Here is a 15,321-nt window from a genome sequence, read left to right on the forward strand (position 1 = left end):
CACGCGTCTGCCACTTGCCCTCAAGCTACTGGTAAGCGTGCATGTGCAAATTGGGGTGTGCAAGGGTATTATTGCAATAAGACCCGGCCGCAAGGAGCCAAGTTGGTACATATACACTGGAGATTAAACAGGAGTGCAGAACGTCCGGAAGTGTTACACTATGCATAGTGATACAGAGTCGTGTGTCCACCAGCAGGAGTATGGGTCCCGCAGTGCGGGCGATGAATCTATTCTTCGTCGCTTCCAAAGCTCACGGCAGGAGCACGGCGACTCGAAGAACCGCCGCCCGAGGTAGCTGCAGTTGCTTGTCTTTCAGCTGCATCCGCCGCATCGATCCATTCAGAGTAGATGTCAATTGGTTCCGTCAAGTCTAAAGAGAGGTTAGAACTAAGTGATAGCACCAGGCGACGAGAACTTGGATGCGCACGGTTAACCTTGCTCTGGAATCGCTGGTCGCATACTTTGCAGAACAACTGGGCGATGCCCTCTTTTCGGTCCATGCGAACGCTTACAGATTTATCATGATGGCAGAACAAGCAGGTGAACGTCGACTCTGCGAGAAGGTGAAAAGAGTGATGACGGATGATTGGATAGCGCACTCACCCAAAGGTTCGCGTCTGCGAGGACCTGTAGGCTTGCGGGATGACTTTTTGCGTTTGCCCATGAGGGAGTGAACAGTAGCCGAGGCGCCGAGTGAATTGGCTTCAAGTGCCGGATTTGGGCACGCTTCCCACGCCATCACGTGGCTGGACGCGTCGAGTGGACGAACCGCGTCTCAGCGTGAGACGACCTCTCGACACTTGCGATGGCTACTCGCCGGACGGCCCTCCCGCGGGGCACTCGCACCTCTACACGCCCAACCAACACAGCCGTCAGTAGCAGGGCCAAACCGAGTGCTTCAAGAGCCTCTTCCGTCGCTCGCTCTGACTTGCCTACCCCCGTGCAGGAGACGCCGATCCCACCACAGCCAACTAGAACTACTAGGTTGACCACTGCAAGTGGTAGCCATGTTACTTCAGAATCCAACATTCAGGTTGTCATTCGTTGTCGACGGCGATCCGAACGAGAAATCGAGGAAAATTCTCCCATAATTGTCCAGGCAAGCGGGGCGAAATGCCAGGACATCACCATCGAAACTGCTACTCCCTCGTCCAACCTAGGCGTTGTCACACTTCCCCCTACCCGTACATACCCTTTTGACATGGTTTTTGGCCCGGAGGTGGACCAGGCTCTCATCTATAACGACGTTGTTGCGCCCATGCTGGACGAAGTTGTGCAGGGATACAACTGCACCCTTTTTGCCTACGGACAGACGGGAACGGGGAAGACGTAAGTTCTGTTTATTTTTGAATACTTCTTGCAGAACAAATAGATAAAGGCAGATATACCATGCAAGGCGACCTCACACCCACACCAATGGGTAATCCTTCCGCACAAGCCGGCATGATACCCCGCGTTCTTTTCCGCCTTTTCCACCATCTCGAGACTTCTGTCGCAGACTACAGCGTGAAAATCTCCTTTATTGAGCTCTACAACGAGGAGCTACGAGATCTGCTCGCTCCCGAGCTGTCTGCGCCGGCTGGATCAACTCAGCCCATGAGCCACGGCGCATCCAAAGACGGTGCTGCTCCAGGTGGCCTTAAGATCTTTGATGATGCCAGCAAGAAGGGTGTTTTCATCCAAGGCCTCGAAGAGTTTACGGTAAAAGATTCTACAGACGCTCTCGCACTCCTCACGAAGGGCAGCCAACGGAGGCAAATCGCAGCAACCAAGTTTAACGATCATTCAAGTCGTTCCCATTCCGTGTTTTCAATAACCGTGCATACCAAGGAAACATCTCATATCGGCGATGATACACTTAGGGTTGGAAAGCTGAACCTCGTTGACCTGGCCGGTTCCGAGAACATTGGACGCTCCGGTGCACAAGACAAACGTGCTCGTGAAGCAGGCATGATTAATCAGAGCTTGCTCACCCTTGGTAGGGCTATTAATGCTCTCGTTGATCGCTCGGCCCACGTCCCTTACCGGTAAGCTGCTATTTCTTAGCGTGGCGCAGTGGCTAACGGTGGTTCACAGCGAGTCGAAGCTCACTCGCTTGCTTCAAGACTCTTTGGGAGGGCGAACGAAGACATGCATCATTGCTACGATATCTCCCGCTCGCTCAAACATGGAGGAGACTCTGTCCACTCTGGATTACGCCATCCGCGCCAAGTCAATCAAGAACAAGCCTGAGGTCAACCAGCGTATGACTCGTAACGCACTCCTTAAGGAGTACGTCGCGGAGATTGAGCGTCTGAAGTCAGACGTCCTCGCTGCTCGGGAGAAGAACGGCATTTTCTTCTCTGAGGAGCGATGGATGGAGATGACGGCTGAACAGGAGCTAAGGGATACCGAAATGCAGGAAGCGAGGAAGCAGGTTGAGATCGTCGAGAGCCAGCTCCGAAACGTCCGTGAGGAATTTGAGCAGAGCATGGCTCTGCTCATGCGGAGAGATGGTGAGCTCAAGGAGACGAAAGAAAAGCTGCAGAAGAGAGAGACGGATCTTAAAGCGACCGAGGGGAAGTTGGTAGCTGTCAAGGGTGCCTTGGAGGAAGAAGTCGTGGTCCGACAAGCATACGAAGAGAACGAGGCCGCCCTCGACGGCGTCGCAACCGGTCTCAAGACCGTCGCTCATCAGAGCGTTGATGATCTTGGTCGCTTGTTCGGCAAGCTTGGTGGGTTATGGCTGCTTGCTGCGGACTATCAACACTGATCATTTATTTTCAGAGCGCAAGACGACTGTCTTTACTTCAAACGTGCAGACGGTTACCACGCACACCCGCAAAATCACCACAGAATCGCGGGAGTTCTCTTCGAAACTGGACGACTTTGTCAAGGTCTCGAATCAGCATATAACGAACATCCGGACGGAGACCGAACAGTACCGCGCGAAAGAGCTCGAGACCTTGGCTGGGATTTCTGCACGGATAAATCAGCAGATCGAAAAGGTGCAAGAGGCTCTGAAGATTATTCGTGCGAAGGAGCTTGCTTCAGATGAGGCCACCAACGCGATTCACACAACCATGCAAGAGACGCAGGAAGGCATCAAGACCGCTCTCGGGTCTTGGGTCGACACCATGCGACAGCACTGCGAGGAAACTTGTAAAGAGGTCGAGGCGTCAATGACCGCAAGCTGCCTCACTGTGAGTAATTCTGTGATCGATCGAACAACCAGCTAATGATGGCGCCCAGGTTGAGAAAGCCTTCAAGTCGCTCGGTGCTATCACCGAGACAGTCTTGCAGGAAGCGCACGACTACATTACCTCAGAACAGAAGTCTCTACAGGAGGGCAAGGCATTGGCGGACAGCACATCCAAGGCCGAGGTCGTCCGGTTGCGGCAGCAAAACGCACTTCTCACACAGCTACTAGAGTCGGAGAAGGTCAGGGCAGATCAGGCAAAGGATGAGCTCTTAAAGCGTATATCCGGCCTCTTGGTCAACTTCACTGCCGAGCGGGATCAGAGCCTACGAGGAGCGTTTGCAGAGATGTCTGAGAGCAATGCTGCTGCGGAAGCTGGTATGGTCAAGCAGGGAAAGGAGCAAGGCCAACGGCTGGACGCTGTGATCGGAAAGGGTACCGAGTGGAGTGAGACCCTTGACCGACGAGCAGGCGAAGGAAAGCGAACTCGTGACGGCGCGTTCAAGGCGAGCACGTCTGTAGCCCGCATGCAATCGTGTCTAACTTTCTGCAGGCCATCGCGAGTACGAGTGCTGCCCTTCGGGAGGGCTTGGCGGGCGTGCGCGACACAGTCTCGTCGTCGGTTGCCAGCTTCTCTGCGGATCTTCAACGGCAGATACAGTCATCCGAGGCCGCCTATACGGATGGTGCGTCTCTCCGACTGTCGTGCACCATCATTTTTCAAATATCTCATTACAGCACATGAGAACCTCGGCAGAGCTAAACGCGCCCGACTCGATGCTACAGAAGCCATGGTGACAGATGCGCAGTCTGGATACCGCTACATGGAACGCGGGGTCACGACCACGTCGCGCAATGCAGAGACAATGACGGGTCAGGTAGTCTCAGAGGTATGCGTGCCCCCGTGACGATGATTATGATATAATCTCACCCTTCCGCAGGCATCGAGTCTCTCACGGGCCCAGGACACCTTCCGTTCTGCTGCTTCCAGCCATCTCTCGGAGATCTATCAGACCACCCAGACTTTAGCGGATCATGGTGCCCGAGAAGACATGCCGACAGGCACTACACCCCGGAAACGCAATTGGACGTTCACGGACGAGTGGACATTGACTGAGAGCCGCGATATTATCTTGCGAGACTGGCGGCGGCGAGGGTCGACATCCTCGCAGCCGGAGGAGGTGTCTTCACGACATTCGACACCTGCTGGCGAGGAGCCCGTCAAGGAGCAGGAGGAAGAAGCTGTTCTGACACCGTCGGAAGGTGGTACGGATGTCTTAAGCGAGGCAGATGAGCAAGACGAGACGATCACCATGGCCTCACCCCCAATAGTCGTCAAATCACCGGGCTCGTCAACCGCGTTTTCGTCGTCATCGTCGTCGTCGTCAATGCCCATAGTACCACCCAAAGAGATTAAGAAATCTCTTGGTAGGCTCAAGTCGGGCTTGCCCGTAACACGGGGTACGTTGACGGAGAGGCACACAAATGTTCTGCCACGACCAACGAAACGGACAAGGACTTGACTTAGACTACAAGTACCGTTGATCATCTAGTTTTGTTTATTGTTAGTTATACCCGCTTCCTCAAATTCTTTCGTCTTTCAACTTTGTCCGCTGCGAGATACCGTGCCAGCGTCTATTCATGGCGATCACCGACGTAAGAGCGCGCCGGCTGGAGACGTCGCGCGCACAGCACTTTTCAACCGTCCACGATCCCCTTCTATTTGTATCATACCCACGATGGCGCACGCTGGTCTCAAGAGTGAGTGCGCACCATAAGTCGGCCATGTGCTGCTCATGAATCCCCGCAGCGGTCATCCTGCTCTCCTTCGTGCTTGCCGTCGGGTTCTTGATGATCATCCTGTCGTGCGCTTTGTGGTCGAATTGGCTGCCTCTCCTTGTTGGTGGGTTATGTCATTTCCTATCTCACTCATACCGCTTATGCTGTCTGTTTAGCTCTGATCTTCGTTCTCGCACCCCTTCCCAACGCCCTATTCGCGCACTGCGGAGGTGACGACCTCACTGCCGATTACGAGGGCTCGGGACCTGTAGACCTTGGCCGCTTCCTCACGTCGTTCGTAGTCGTCACTGGTTTTGCCCTCCCACTTGTGCTAGCGCACTCCGAGATAATACGGCCGGGGGCGTGTGCGATGTCTATCATTGGCGGATCGTGCGTGACAATATTCCTCTCCTGCTAACAATATTGGTGATAATGTCGTGCCAGGCTCGTCTATGGGACAATACTAGCCTACAGTGCTGCCTTCAGACAAGAAGAGTCTGACTTTGATTAAGGCGAATGCGACTAGCCGACGTTGTAACGCTGTGCTATCCCGGATCTATGCGCTTGTTGTACGCCATATATATTCAATGCCTTTGCAACGCCATCACTGCAGTTGGTGCTCTGGGCCTCTGCGTGGTTCCTCCGCTTGTGTACGACCATGACTTTGAATTACCTTGAATCCGAGTAGCATGCCGATAGCCGATAGCCCTATGACGAGAATAAATGCAGGGATCCGGACTGCCCATTCGCGTGAAGGGAACCATTGGTGCACTGGGCTTGACGCATCGAAGAACGGCTGACAGACTCTTTAATGACGCTCTCGAACTTCTGCAAGAGTCACGTTACTCGCCAGTAGAATGGTCCATACCGTGTAGTAGCCAAACGCTGCTGCGGCTGTAGAGAGCATAAGAGTCCCGAGTGACTTGTCGCTCAAAGTCTGGAGACATATTATTCCTCCATGTCTCTCGCAGATACCCCACGACGCACCATGGCGAACTACGATACGTGGACGTGATGGTCGTCGTCAACATGTATGTACGCACATGTGTGAGCGCGTCTAAAGCGCTGCTGCACCTACCCTCATTCCACTTCCACTTAGTGCATCTCCGTACCTCCTTCCTGAGCCTTGCTTGCTCTCTGACGCCGGTCGAGGACAGCCTCTAAGCTAGTGTTAACCGCGTTTGTATGCTTCAGGACTCACACTGAACTTTCTGGCGACCAGAAGCTATGGATCCTCTAGAGTTTGGATCTCTGGCACGCGTCCGAATTCTGCTCCTCCCAGTGGGTGCTATCAAGCGGTCGTTCTTCGAGCAATGGGCAGCAGAGATACGGACGTTTGAGAGCATACGTCTGGGCGACATACCAGCGGACACGCGCGATGACAGAGGTATGTCCTACTATACTTCTATACGCGTCCATGATTGACACTGCGTCCCCGCAGCGCGGTTCATGCCCAACCCGTTGGCAACTGGGCATATTCATATGAGTTACCCATCTCATCCACTCCCCCAGTCTCATCGGACGCTGTCGCTTTTTCGTCCGTCCGACTTCCCTTTAGGTGTCATTGGCATCGCATCCAGCTCAAGCTCACAGAACGAGTCTCTGTCCTCCATCCTTGCGCAGTTCAATGCCATGCTGAGCGACCTCTTCCCATCTGGCGCCCTCTTCCCCCTCGCCAACAACTGCCTAGTCTTCGAGGAGAGTGACGGTAGCACGAACCTCAATTTAGGCAACTACCCCGGGCTAGTGGTTATACCAAGCATGATGGGGAATAAGAGGTTGTACGTTGGTACACTAATCGCAGACTTGTGCTCAAATATATTAGCTGAGTTTGCAACTGTGGTTAGTGCCGCTATCCTCGTTTGCATAGCCTGCAGCTCGACGCTCAACCAAAGGTGACAGGTGCAAATGTTAGAGACACCGCTCGGCAATGAGTACCTCAACGCAACACTCTTCCCTGCTCTCCCACACATATCAGAGATGCCGAGACCTATTGAGAACGATATACCTGCTCGCAGCTCTCTGCCGCCCCTACCCTCGCAGCACAGTCAGCCGAACCTGGCGACTGGAAGTTCCCTGCTAAGAGCCAAGACACCAACCACCTTATCCGTAAAACGGAATTCGTCTATTGGCCCAGGTCCTCCCTCCTCCCCCTTCCGTCAGTCCAGCCTGCCGGTTCCCTCAGCGAAGAAGAAGCCTTTGGCTATAGGTGCGGTGTCATCCCATGGCAGGCTATTCAAGGTGCTTGGAGACTTCTTCCTGCTCGCTGGAAGGTCTATGGATGCTTCCGTATGGTAAATTTCCTCACTACCCTGGTGCAACAGCCGCTGATCGTTAATAGGTATAATGAAGCAGTCGTTCTTCTCAAGAGTACGCAGGATGCTGTCTGGCATGCATCCGCGCTGGAGGGCCTAGCGACTTTGCAGGTCGTGGACGCATGGTCGTCTAACCAAACGGTCTGTCTGGCAATTATACACTCGCTCTTCTGCTGACATGGTGTGTTTGCGTCGTCTCATAGAATGGAGCTCCCGAGGGCAATGAGCCATGGGACGATGTTGCCGAGAAAGTCACACAGGCAGCAAACCTGTATTCCAGGTCGGCCCCTCCACCAGAGCCGGAAGTGAATTTTTCCTTCGTGTCTTGGTTCTACACACGCTGCATACTGCGACATGCATCTCTGCTGCTTGCAGTATGGGCGGCCAAGGGATGGGGTCCTCTAACCTTTTCCATGCTCCTTCACGGCAGCACTGCTACCCTACCTCCTACCTTAGCACAAAAACCAGGCTCGACATCCGGCGGGGACAAGCGAGTGTCGCATAATTTAGCGGAACGGCTGAGCTCCATTACGGGCATCACACGATCCATGATCTCGGGCGTTGTCGCACAAGCACATGGCCCTTGGCTCCTTCATCTCGGTTCTCGTGAGCGAATATTCATCCTGGAGAACGTGGCCGCCATCTACAGCATACTCGGTTACTTGCGGAAGGAGGCCTATATCCTACGCGAAGTCCTGGGATGCATCATGGATCTCGTGGTTTGCGGTCGTGATGAACACGTAGGGACTACGATAGCGGGTGCTGGGCTGGGCATACAGGGCGTCGAACTGGGCGACAGCACAAATCATGGGTCGGTAGGCATTAGGACGCATGAGAACACAGTGGGGAACGAGAGTGTTCTTAAAGTGGTTAAACATGTTTGTCGAGTTCATGGCGTTGATCTCGATGCGGTCCGTTTGATAGCAAGCGAGACGGCAGAATCCGAAGAAGCCATCTCCGACGATTTGGAGGAACTGGAGCCCACACAAGAAGCCTACGGATGGCCAGAGTTGCAGATCGGTATTGTTCGCGAAGCCATAGCAGTCGCGGAGGCTCTCCCTGGTAAGCGACTCAGCACTCACGGTAAACTGTCGCTTAACTGTCCCTCCCCTTCAGATTATCCAGCCGTGGCACAATTCTGCTTGTCAGCTCTCAAGGCTTTGCATATCGTCATGAGCCACGGGGATCAGCATCACTTTTACAGCACTGCTGCAAGGGCCCTTTCCACCGCAAGACGAAGAGGCGATGCACGCCGCGTAGACTACTGGTCCGGGAAACCTATAGTCAGCATCGAAATATTGTCGTACGTGCTCTCAGACTGCTATATTATTGAGCATGTCCTCAACGGCCTACAGACTACCACTTGTTCGTCTGCCCATGGAGAAACCCATATCGCTCTTGTCGCAGAAACAGGATGGGGTCAATCCAGTTCTCGTCGGTATGACGGACCCATTTTTGTATAATCCGCGCAGGTCGCTGGGGGGACAGGTATGTAGCAGCGCTGGTATCGCTAGCTTCCCGCTAATATGCGGCTTAAACATAGTCCGATGCACTCTTGGTACAGAACGAACCATTCGATGTAGTGATCACCCTCCGCAATCCTTACGTCTTCGATCTTGAGTTGTCAAAGCTGTCGCTCAGGTAAGCCATGCTCGAGCCGCTCATATATCATATCTTTCAAAGTGCTGCAGTACGTCTGGGGTGTCGATAGAATCGAAACCGATGTCTCTGGTTGTACCAGCGAACTCCTTTCATCCCGTCACCATTACCGCACAAGCGGTGGGAGCGGGAATACTGACGATTCGCGGCTGTTACGTGCAGGCTCCTGGCGGCGCTACAAGAGAATTCCTATTGCCTTTATCCACGGATGACGAAGAGTCTAGACAGGCCCGCCGACGCAGTGCGATCGAGTGCGAATCTGGTCGCTCCAAGCATGCAGGACTGAACTCTCGGCCGTTCGCGAAGAAAGGGAAACGCACGAGTGCTTCTGTCGCCTCTAACACGCGCTATACACCGCGATACCTACAGTGTCGGGTCGTGCTAGAGCAGCCACTTCTCCGTATCCGCCGGACATCGTTGACACACGGCGCTGTCATGTTGTATAACGGCGAGAAGTATGTGGACTCCACCGACCCTTGTGGACTGTTTGTTGATGCCTATCTGCTAGGTCAGCAATTCGTATTACGTTGGAGAATGTGTCATCGCTGCCAGTTGACTTTATCCGCCTGACATTCGATGACTCGACAATAGCACCTGCCCAGCAAGCTCTCGCGGAGGGCGATTTGTCTGTTTACGACACCTATGAGACGGAATATGACCTCATCCATAAGCCAGTGTTCACATGGGAAAGCTCATCGGGGAAGCAGACTGCGGAGCCGGGTGAGAAACTCGTTGTCAATGTGAACTGCTTCGGTAAGGTTGGATGGCGCGTATATTCTTTTCCTCACGTTCACGATATCGAAAGATTGACCAGTAATTACAGCACGCATGGTATTATCCATGTCTCTTATTCCTACTGCCACCGGCCTCGCCCGACGCTGGACAAGCCCCCCGATATATTCCATACTCGCCAGTTATCATACCCCGTGCTCGTTACCGTATACCATATGCTCGAATGTCACAACCTCGATATCCTCCCGTACTCCCCTGATACCGCTTTTCTTTTCCCTGACGAACACAAAGCACCCCTGTTGATCGACGACATCAATGACTGGTGCATTGTCTCCATCGAAGTCCGTAATACTTACGGCATACCCTTCGAAGTCATTTTCGAGCGCCAGCAACCTGGTGAGTGTGGCGAGCCAGGACAATCGGCGCTATACCCACATAAACGTCCACAGGTGTTTCGGCAGGTCAAACAACAACACTAGTTCCTCCCGGTTTGACATCAAGGTATGGTTTGCGTTCCTCCAGTATTACACATGCTCAATCCAATGCTAGAATTTTACTTCCTATCAAAAAGTTCACGTTGCCCGACGATGATGTCCAACTGCCTATCCCGACACTCTCGGATCGTCAGTTTGTCGTGTCCAACTCAGGACTTTCTGCCGAGCAAGAGCACCTGCAGCGAGAACTATTCTGGTACCGGGAAGCGCTTCTCAAGTATGTGCGGGGCAGGTGGAAAGAGGTATGTCGACGATAGCGCGGTCGTGGTGTCATTCTGACCAGAATTAGACTGGAGGAACCCGTGCGGGCGAGTTGTCGCTTCGACAGTTACGGATAACGCAACCGATGCTCAACACACTACATGTTGAACGCGCACGCCTAAACTTATCATTATGGTATAATGACGACTCGACTAGCGATTTCAAGCCAATAGCTGAGCGCGCCGGGATATACCAGCCGAAGTTCAACGAGCTCGTGTACCTTCGTGCGAAGATTACGAACTTGTCAAGTGAGTGAGCTTTACGTCTTAGTTGGGCTGATGCTGATGCGGGCTACCAACTCTTTAGATATGCCACGGATATTCACAGTCAACATTACGCTGGACCCTCCGCAGCATGTACTTTTCGAAGGCGTACTGTCGGATATTCCCGTCGGCCGATTAGCTGGCGGTGAATCGCACGAGTTTGACACGCTGGTTGTTTTTATTTCTTGTGGACGCTTCGAGCTTGCAGGATGTATTACGGACCCAAGTTGTGTGGGGGATAGTGATAGGTTGGGGCGAGGCGTGATCAAAGCAGCGGTCCAACCATAAAACTAGCTTTGGGTGTTCAACACGGGTGACTAATGAGATAACCTTGCGGTAGTTCCGCTGAAAACTGATCTTGATGGAGATGCAAGTCCAGAATAGCACTCACAACTGTGGAAACACATCGGCCCGCATGAATTCAACCCAGTAGCGGATTAGATGGTGTTGCTCTCTAAAATTGTGCGCCAGTTACATCCAATCCACTCCTCAACTAACGACTCTTCGCCCTCTGTCCCAGATCGGCTTCATACTCTCTTGGAGTCTGGCAGCCTCCAGCTTCTCTTCTGCGGATATTTCAGCAGCGATTTGAGATACATAATAGCCTATGGGATTGTTCGGCGGCGGCTCCGTGAGTGACCGGAGGACCCGCGAAATCTGAAGAGGGATAAGAATCGTCACCGAACCATCGAAGCACGAGAAACGTACCTTGCTTTCGAGACGGCTATTGGCCTGTAACTGAGTGAGCAACGCCACTTGCGACGACGTCTCGAGAGATATTATGATGCGTGTTTGGTGCAAGAAAAGGAAGAGATCGGCTACGGAACTGGACGCGAGTAGCTGACCAAAGATGCCATGTCAATAATGCCGGATAAAAGACGGCGTCAACTTACTAAGGAGTTAGCGGCACCGTGGACGTGCAGCAGATTAATTACCACTGCCTCAAACGGAGGCCAAAGCTCATTCCACACCATCCTGCACTGATGCAAGCTAGCGATATCGGTACTCTCCTCACTTGATGTACCAAGACCACTACCCAGCAATCTCAGAACAACAAGGAGCCAAAGTTTGATCGCAATATAGGCTCTGCTAATTTGATTGGATTCAACATCACCAAGGCCTTGATGTTCGGAGATGGCTTGTAGAGGCTCTAGCGAGGTGTAGTAAGGCAACACGAATGCGTGAAAATACCGCAAGAGCAGAGAGGGGCTTTGTGAGCCATTGACGGACAGACCGGCCAAGACGATCGCGTTCCATGTACGGACACCCAGAGGGTTGTTCTTGTGGATCTTAGCAAAAGGTGCATATGACAAAGACTGTGCATACCTCTAGATGTCGAAGGGTACCCATACTCTCCTCTGCCGCCCGTAACACGATTTTAGCAACAGCTTGGCATGAAACAAAGTCTTGGTGCCATGGACTCATTGCGTTGTACGAGTGGAGATACAGAAAGCCATCTTCTGCAAGTCGGAGTAAGCTCTCGCGCGCAATACACGACAAGCCGACATTCGAAATAACAACCTAGTGACGGCCTCTCAATGTCATACAGATGATCGGCGAACATATTTAGACTGACCTCCAACGCGGCCGGAAAAGTTGAAGAGAACGACTTGCCCTTCGAGCTGAGAATTTCCGACACTGACTCCAGGAAGGTAACCACAATCAGATTCGGTGTCTGCTCCGCTTTCCGGTAGAGCGCAGCTGTAACCTGTAGGACGTGCGACAGGGCGGCGCTGGACAGTCTACACTTTCCGAGAAGCAGGTGTAGTACAGTCGCCACTTGGGGTATAAAGATCTGTGTTACACTGAGCATGACTTCGCAATTCTGGAACTCATGGTACTTACCCGACTGTGCGACTTGTTATACTGGATGAGAGTAGCCGACATGAGTAGCAGAGAGCTCGCGTCGAAAGTATCTACAGTCCAGTCTGACACCTTATGCGCAATGTTCGTGAAGCTTAACCCGACGACTTGAAAGAGGTCAGTCTGGTATTATAGCGAGCACCAGAAGGCACGCACATTCGAGCATATCGATGGTGTAGGCGGAATGATGCACAATCTCAACGAAGGTACCAAGATTGTCGAGTACCGTTTGATAAGACTCCCCTTCGTTATTCGGCGCTCTCGACAGCGTGTCGTACAGGAGCGCATCTTTCAGATTGGGCTGCCCAATAGCTGTAGGCTTGTTACCGAGAACTTTGTTCAGCACCTTGAAGAAGTCCGGAGACAGGACTCGCTGAAAACCTTGTCAGAGCTATGTTGAACGCCTTTTGGTCCTGCACATGCCTTGAATAGGACATTCAGAATGCCCCGACCATAGAATCTAGACATTTGCTCTTAGGCTGAGATCAGGTAGCTATGAGAGCCGATAACACTCACGTAGTCATGAGTCCTTCCAAAAACATCCGTGACTGCACTACGAGGCTGTCTTCTGGGTGTTCCTCGTAATGAAGAGATACCATGACTTTGGTGACACTCTCAATTGCTTCGCTGGTGGAACAGTTAATCTGGCTTCCAACATAGCAGCAGCAGCAGCAGCAGGCTTACTAGATGAAAGGACCCATAATGTCCGGCCACCGGGTGATGAAGACTTGACACGCTGACAGGGCTAATTGGCGAAGCTCAAGGCTTAGATGCCCCTCGTCCGAGTACATCATAAGAGCACAGCGTAACGCCTTTCGCAAGTCGCTGTGCAGATATCTCAGCGGCTGACTGTCGAAATCATGCTTTTGCATAGCGATGATCAAGGTTTTGAGTAAATTTTTAAGGACGAGAGGTGGACTCGACCCGAGCTCGCTCAGGTGACTAGATAGATCAACAAGGATGTCGACGAACACGGAACCTATAAGGAGGGAATGTTTGGTTTCATCGTCCACGTCTGGACCACCCATAGCGGATGATGAGATATCGCAAGGTTGGGCAGAGTCTAACACGAGCATGAGATCAGCAATACAAGGCAGGGCCACCGGTGGAAAGCAGTCCAGTTCGCCAAATTGGACGTAGAACGTCTGCCCGTTGGAAGATGGAACAAGAGAGACGTCGCGGTAGCCAAAAGTGAGTAGAAGCTGGTGTTTGAGCTTCAGCAGCGAGAATAATTCAACCGTGATGCCGTCCGCAATCATTCGCAGCGACAAGGAAATGAGAGCGGCCTATCGGGGGCAGGAAATGTTAATTACTAATACCAACGCCACCTGTAATATGCTTACGCGCAACAAGAACGAATCCGGGTCAGAGACTGTTTGTGCTTCGTCGCCCTCTTTCGACGAAAGACCGTATAAAGACTCAGTGGTGGTCAGTGTGTTGTCTCATTTCTTATGCAGACACATCCATACCAAATGTGCTGCGGCTGCGCCGTCTTCCAGATGTCCATTTCTTGCCATGAACTCGCTCTCCAATAACGCTTCTATTATGGTCTCCCATGCTAGGACTGTATGGGAGATGAGAAAATGTAGTGAAGAATATTGGCTGGAAAATATGACTAGCCTTTCCATGCGGGAAAATGAGACCTCAACTGGCACAGGAAGTTGATCAGCTTCAACTTCTCTGAGATGGGCGCTCTTGATAGCGTCTCGTTCCAGCAGCGCATAATGGCTTCGTGATGAGCGGGAAGCAAGGTCTGAGACCATGTATCCACAGCTAGTCGTATCTCCTCCTAGACACGGCGTTAACTGGGGCACCAAAAACACGATTTGTACGAACCTTGTCATCCGTCCACATAGCTGAAAAGAAATAGTAGAAGACATCCACTACGCTGAGACCCCATTGTCGACCCTCGGCAACGAAAGCAGTGCTTGTGACATCTAAGACTATACGAAATAGCCGCAAGATGCCCTCTAGTCTATCTACAGCTGCTGAGAAGATCTGCATAGATAACATGTGTCTTACCTTATCTCCCAGTCTTCATGTCGAAGCTGTGCGAGCAACAGCGCCAGGAATGGCTGGGAGTCGACGACCATAACTCGCACGAATAATGCTGCACGCTTGAGAGAGAGTTCTGGTAATTGAATGGCGTAGAAGTCCCACATACTGCGCCACATGAGGGAAGCTCGATCGCCTTCACTGCATTTGACGAGCTGTTCCAGCGGTGGTTTGAGCGCATGCGAGACTCAGAAGGCTACGAAGTGGTGAGTTGAATCCTTCGCTCTCGCATAATAACATGTCTCATCTTCGGCGCAGGCAGTACCAGCCCTCCCTCGGCTGTTCACCCGTGAAGACGGCTCGTCGCGTCACAGCTTGGTCTTCGACGGCCGCAGCTCCGTGGGGGACCTCGCAGGTTTAATAAACGTCAATCCGCTCCAGAGTCTAATGGCCATATCCTTTGCCAGCCGAGACGGTTACCAACGTGGCCTGCGCTGGCTGTGCATCTTCGCATCCTCGGGCGTCGACATCCCCGTTTCGCTGTTCTACCAGTTCGCTAGCGAGGCAGGAAGGTTCCGCGCTGATCTTGAGGACTGCCTGGTCTTAACCAAAGCAGGCCTGTACTCTGCTTGGCTAAGGGCTGTCGGCCGCCAAGAGCTGCAGAATATCGCGGGGATGTTGCATGAACATCTCTCTTCGGACCTGATTTCGAAGCTGTGGTCCGGAGAGTCGGGCGATGCGTGAGTTTTATTACATTTGGCGTCGGTACATCTCATGCATCC

General features: G+C 52.6%; 5 protein-coding genes across 5 annotated transcripts; 3 read left to right on the top strand and 2 right to left on the bottom strand.

Moving 5' to 3' along the window:
- Window positions 1-302: 302 nt before the first annotated feature.
- On the bottom strand, window positions 303-664 carry PHACADRAFT_71199 (uncharacterized protein; the record flags this gene model as incomplete). The annotated part of the gene is made up of 3 exons (XM_007395833.1): window positions 303-370; window positions 428-553; window positions 604-664. Coding segments are annotated over 3 exons (255 nt in total), but the record flags the coding sequence as incomplete, so codon positions are not given.
- A 110-nt stretch (window positions 665-774) lies between these two features.
- Window positions 775-4,786, top strand: PHACADRAFT_173717 (uncharacterized protein). The gene is made up of 10 exons (XM_007395834.1): window positions 775-1,033; window positions 1,076-1,329; window positions 1,383-2,027; window positions 2,077-2,714; window positions 2,767-3,182; window positions 3,232-3,684; window positions 3,732-3,864; window positions 3,917-4,068; window positions 4,120-4,359; window positions 4,442-4,786. Exons 1-10 carry the CDS (start codon window positions 806-808, stop codon window positions 4,457-4,459), a joined length of 3,177 nt encoding a protein of 1,058 aa, XP_007395896.1. The 5' UTR covers window positions 775-805; the 3' UTR covers window positions 4,460-4,786.
- A 101-nt stretch (window positions 4,787-4,887) lies between these two features.
- PHACADRAFT_256286 (uncharacterized protein) lies at window positions 4,888-5,698 on the top strand. The gene is made up of 4 exons (XM_007395835.1): window positions 4,888-4,939; window positions 4,989-5,081; window positions 5,134-5,347; window positions 5,402-5,698. The coding sequence occupies exons 1-4, from the start codon at window positions 4,918-4,920 to the stop codon at window positions 5,466-5,468; spliced, it is 396 nt and encodes a 131-aa protein (XP_007395897.1). The 5' UTR covers window positions 4,888-4,917; the 3' UTR covers window positions 5,469-5,698.
- A 320-nt stretch (window positions 5,699-6,018) lies between these two features.
- PHACADRAFT_209090 (uncharacterized protein) lies at window positions 6,019-11,060 on the top strand. The gene is made up of 14 exons (XM_007395836.1): window positions 6,019-6,344; window positions 6,399-6,799; window positions 6,860-7,251; window positions 7,299-7,413; window positions 7,476-8,334; window positions 8,389-8,575; window positions 8,628-8,760; window positions 8,816-8,913; window positions 8,964-9,386; window positions 9,440-10,059; window positions 10,113-10,164; window positions 10,213-10,399; window positions 10,447-10,666; window positions 10,725-11,060. Exons 1-14 carry the CDS (start codon window positions 6,185-6,187, stop codon window positions 10,967-10,969), a joined length of 4,092 nt encoding a protein of 1,363 aa, XP_007395898.1. The 5' UTR covers window positions 6,019-6,184; the 3' UTR covers window positions 10,970-11,060.
- A 91-nt stretch (window positions 11,061-11,151) lies between these two features.
- On the bottom strand, window positions 11,152-14,706 carry PHACADRAFT_256290 (uncharacterized protein; the record flags this gene model as incomplete). The annotated part of the gene is made up of 15 exons (XM_007395837.1): window positions 11,152-11,338; window positions 11,390-11,521; window positions 11,575-11,961; window positions 12,008-12,202; window positions 12,258-12,476; window positions 12,527-12,651; window positions 12,701-12,917; window positions 12,968-13,004; window positions 13,061-13,171; window positions 13,229-13,830; window positions 13,888-13,962; window positions 14,014-14,108; window positions 14,165-14,333; window positions 14,381-14,519; window positions 14,567-14,706. The coding sequence occupies 15 exons, from the start codon at window positions 14,704-14,706 to the stop codon at window positions 11,171-11,173; spliced, it is 2,811 nt and encodes a 936-aa protein (XP_007395899.1). The 3' UTR covers window positions 11,152-11,170.
- Between the last annotated feature and the right edge of the window lie 615 nt (window positions 14,707-15,321).

This window comes from Phanerochaete carnosa (genome assembly GCF_000300595.1).
Source record: "Phanerochaete carnosa HHB-10118-sp unplaced genomic scaffold PHACAscaffold_5, whole genome shotgun sequence".
Lineage (NCBI taxonomy): Eukaryota > Fungi > Basidiomycota > Agaricomycetes > Polyporales > Phanerochaetaceae > Phanerochaete > Phanerochaete carnosa.

Coding starts and splice junctions, on each gene's coding strand:
- PHACADRAFT_173717 (XM_007395834.1), top strand. CDS start 806: ATGGCTACTCGCCGGACGGCCCTCCCGCGGGGCACTCGCACCTCTACA. Junction 1,034..1,075: donor CTTCAGAATCCAACATTCAG/GTTGTCATTCGT, acceptor CGAGAAATCGAG/GAAAATTCTCCCATAATTGT. Junction 3,865..3,916: donor CGAGGCCGCCTATACGGATG/GTGCGTCTCTCC, acceptor ATCTCATTACAG/CACATGAGAACCTCGGCAGA.
- PHACADRAFT_256286 (XM_007395835.1), top strand. CDS start 4,918: ATGGCGCACGCTGGTCTCAAGA. Junction 4,940..4,988: donor GGCGCACGCTGGTCTCAAGA/GTGAGTGCGCAC, acceptor GAATCCCCGCAG/CGGTCATCCTGCTCTCCTTC. Junction 5,082..5,133: donor TTGGCTGCCTCTCCTTGTTG/GTGGGTTATGTC, acceptor CTGTCTGTTTAG/CTCTGATCTTCGTTCTCGCA.
- PHACADRAFT_209090 (XM_007395836.1), top strand. CDS start 6,185: ATGGATCCTCTAGAGTTTGGATCTCTGGCACGCGTCCGAATTCTGCTC. Junction 10,060..10,112: donor TTTCGAGCGCCAGCAACCTG/GTGAGTGTGGCG, acceptor AAACGTCCACAG/GTGTTTCGGCAGGTCAAACA. Junction 10,667..10,724: donor GAAGATTACGAACTTGTCAA/GTGAGTGAGCTT, acceptor CCAACTCTTTAG/ATATGCCACGGATATTCACA.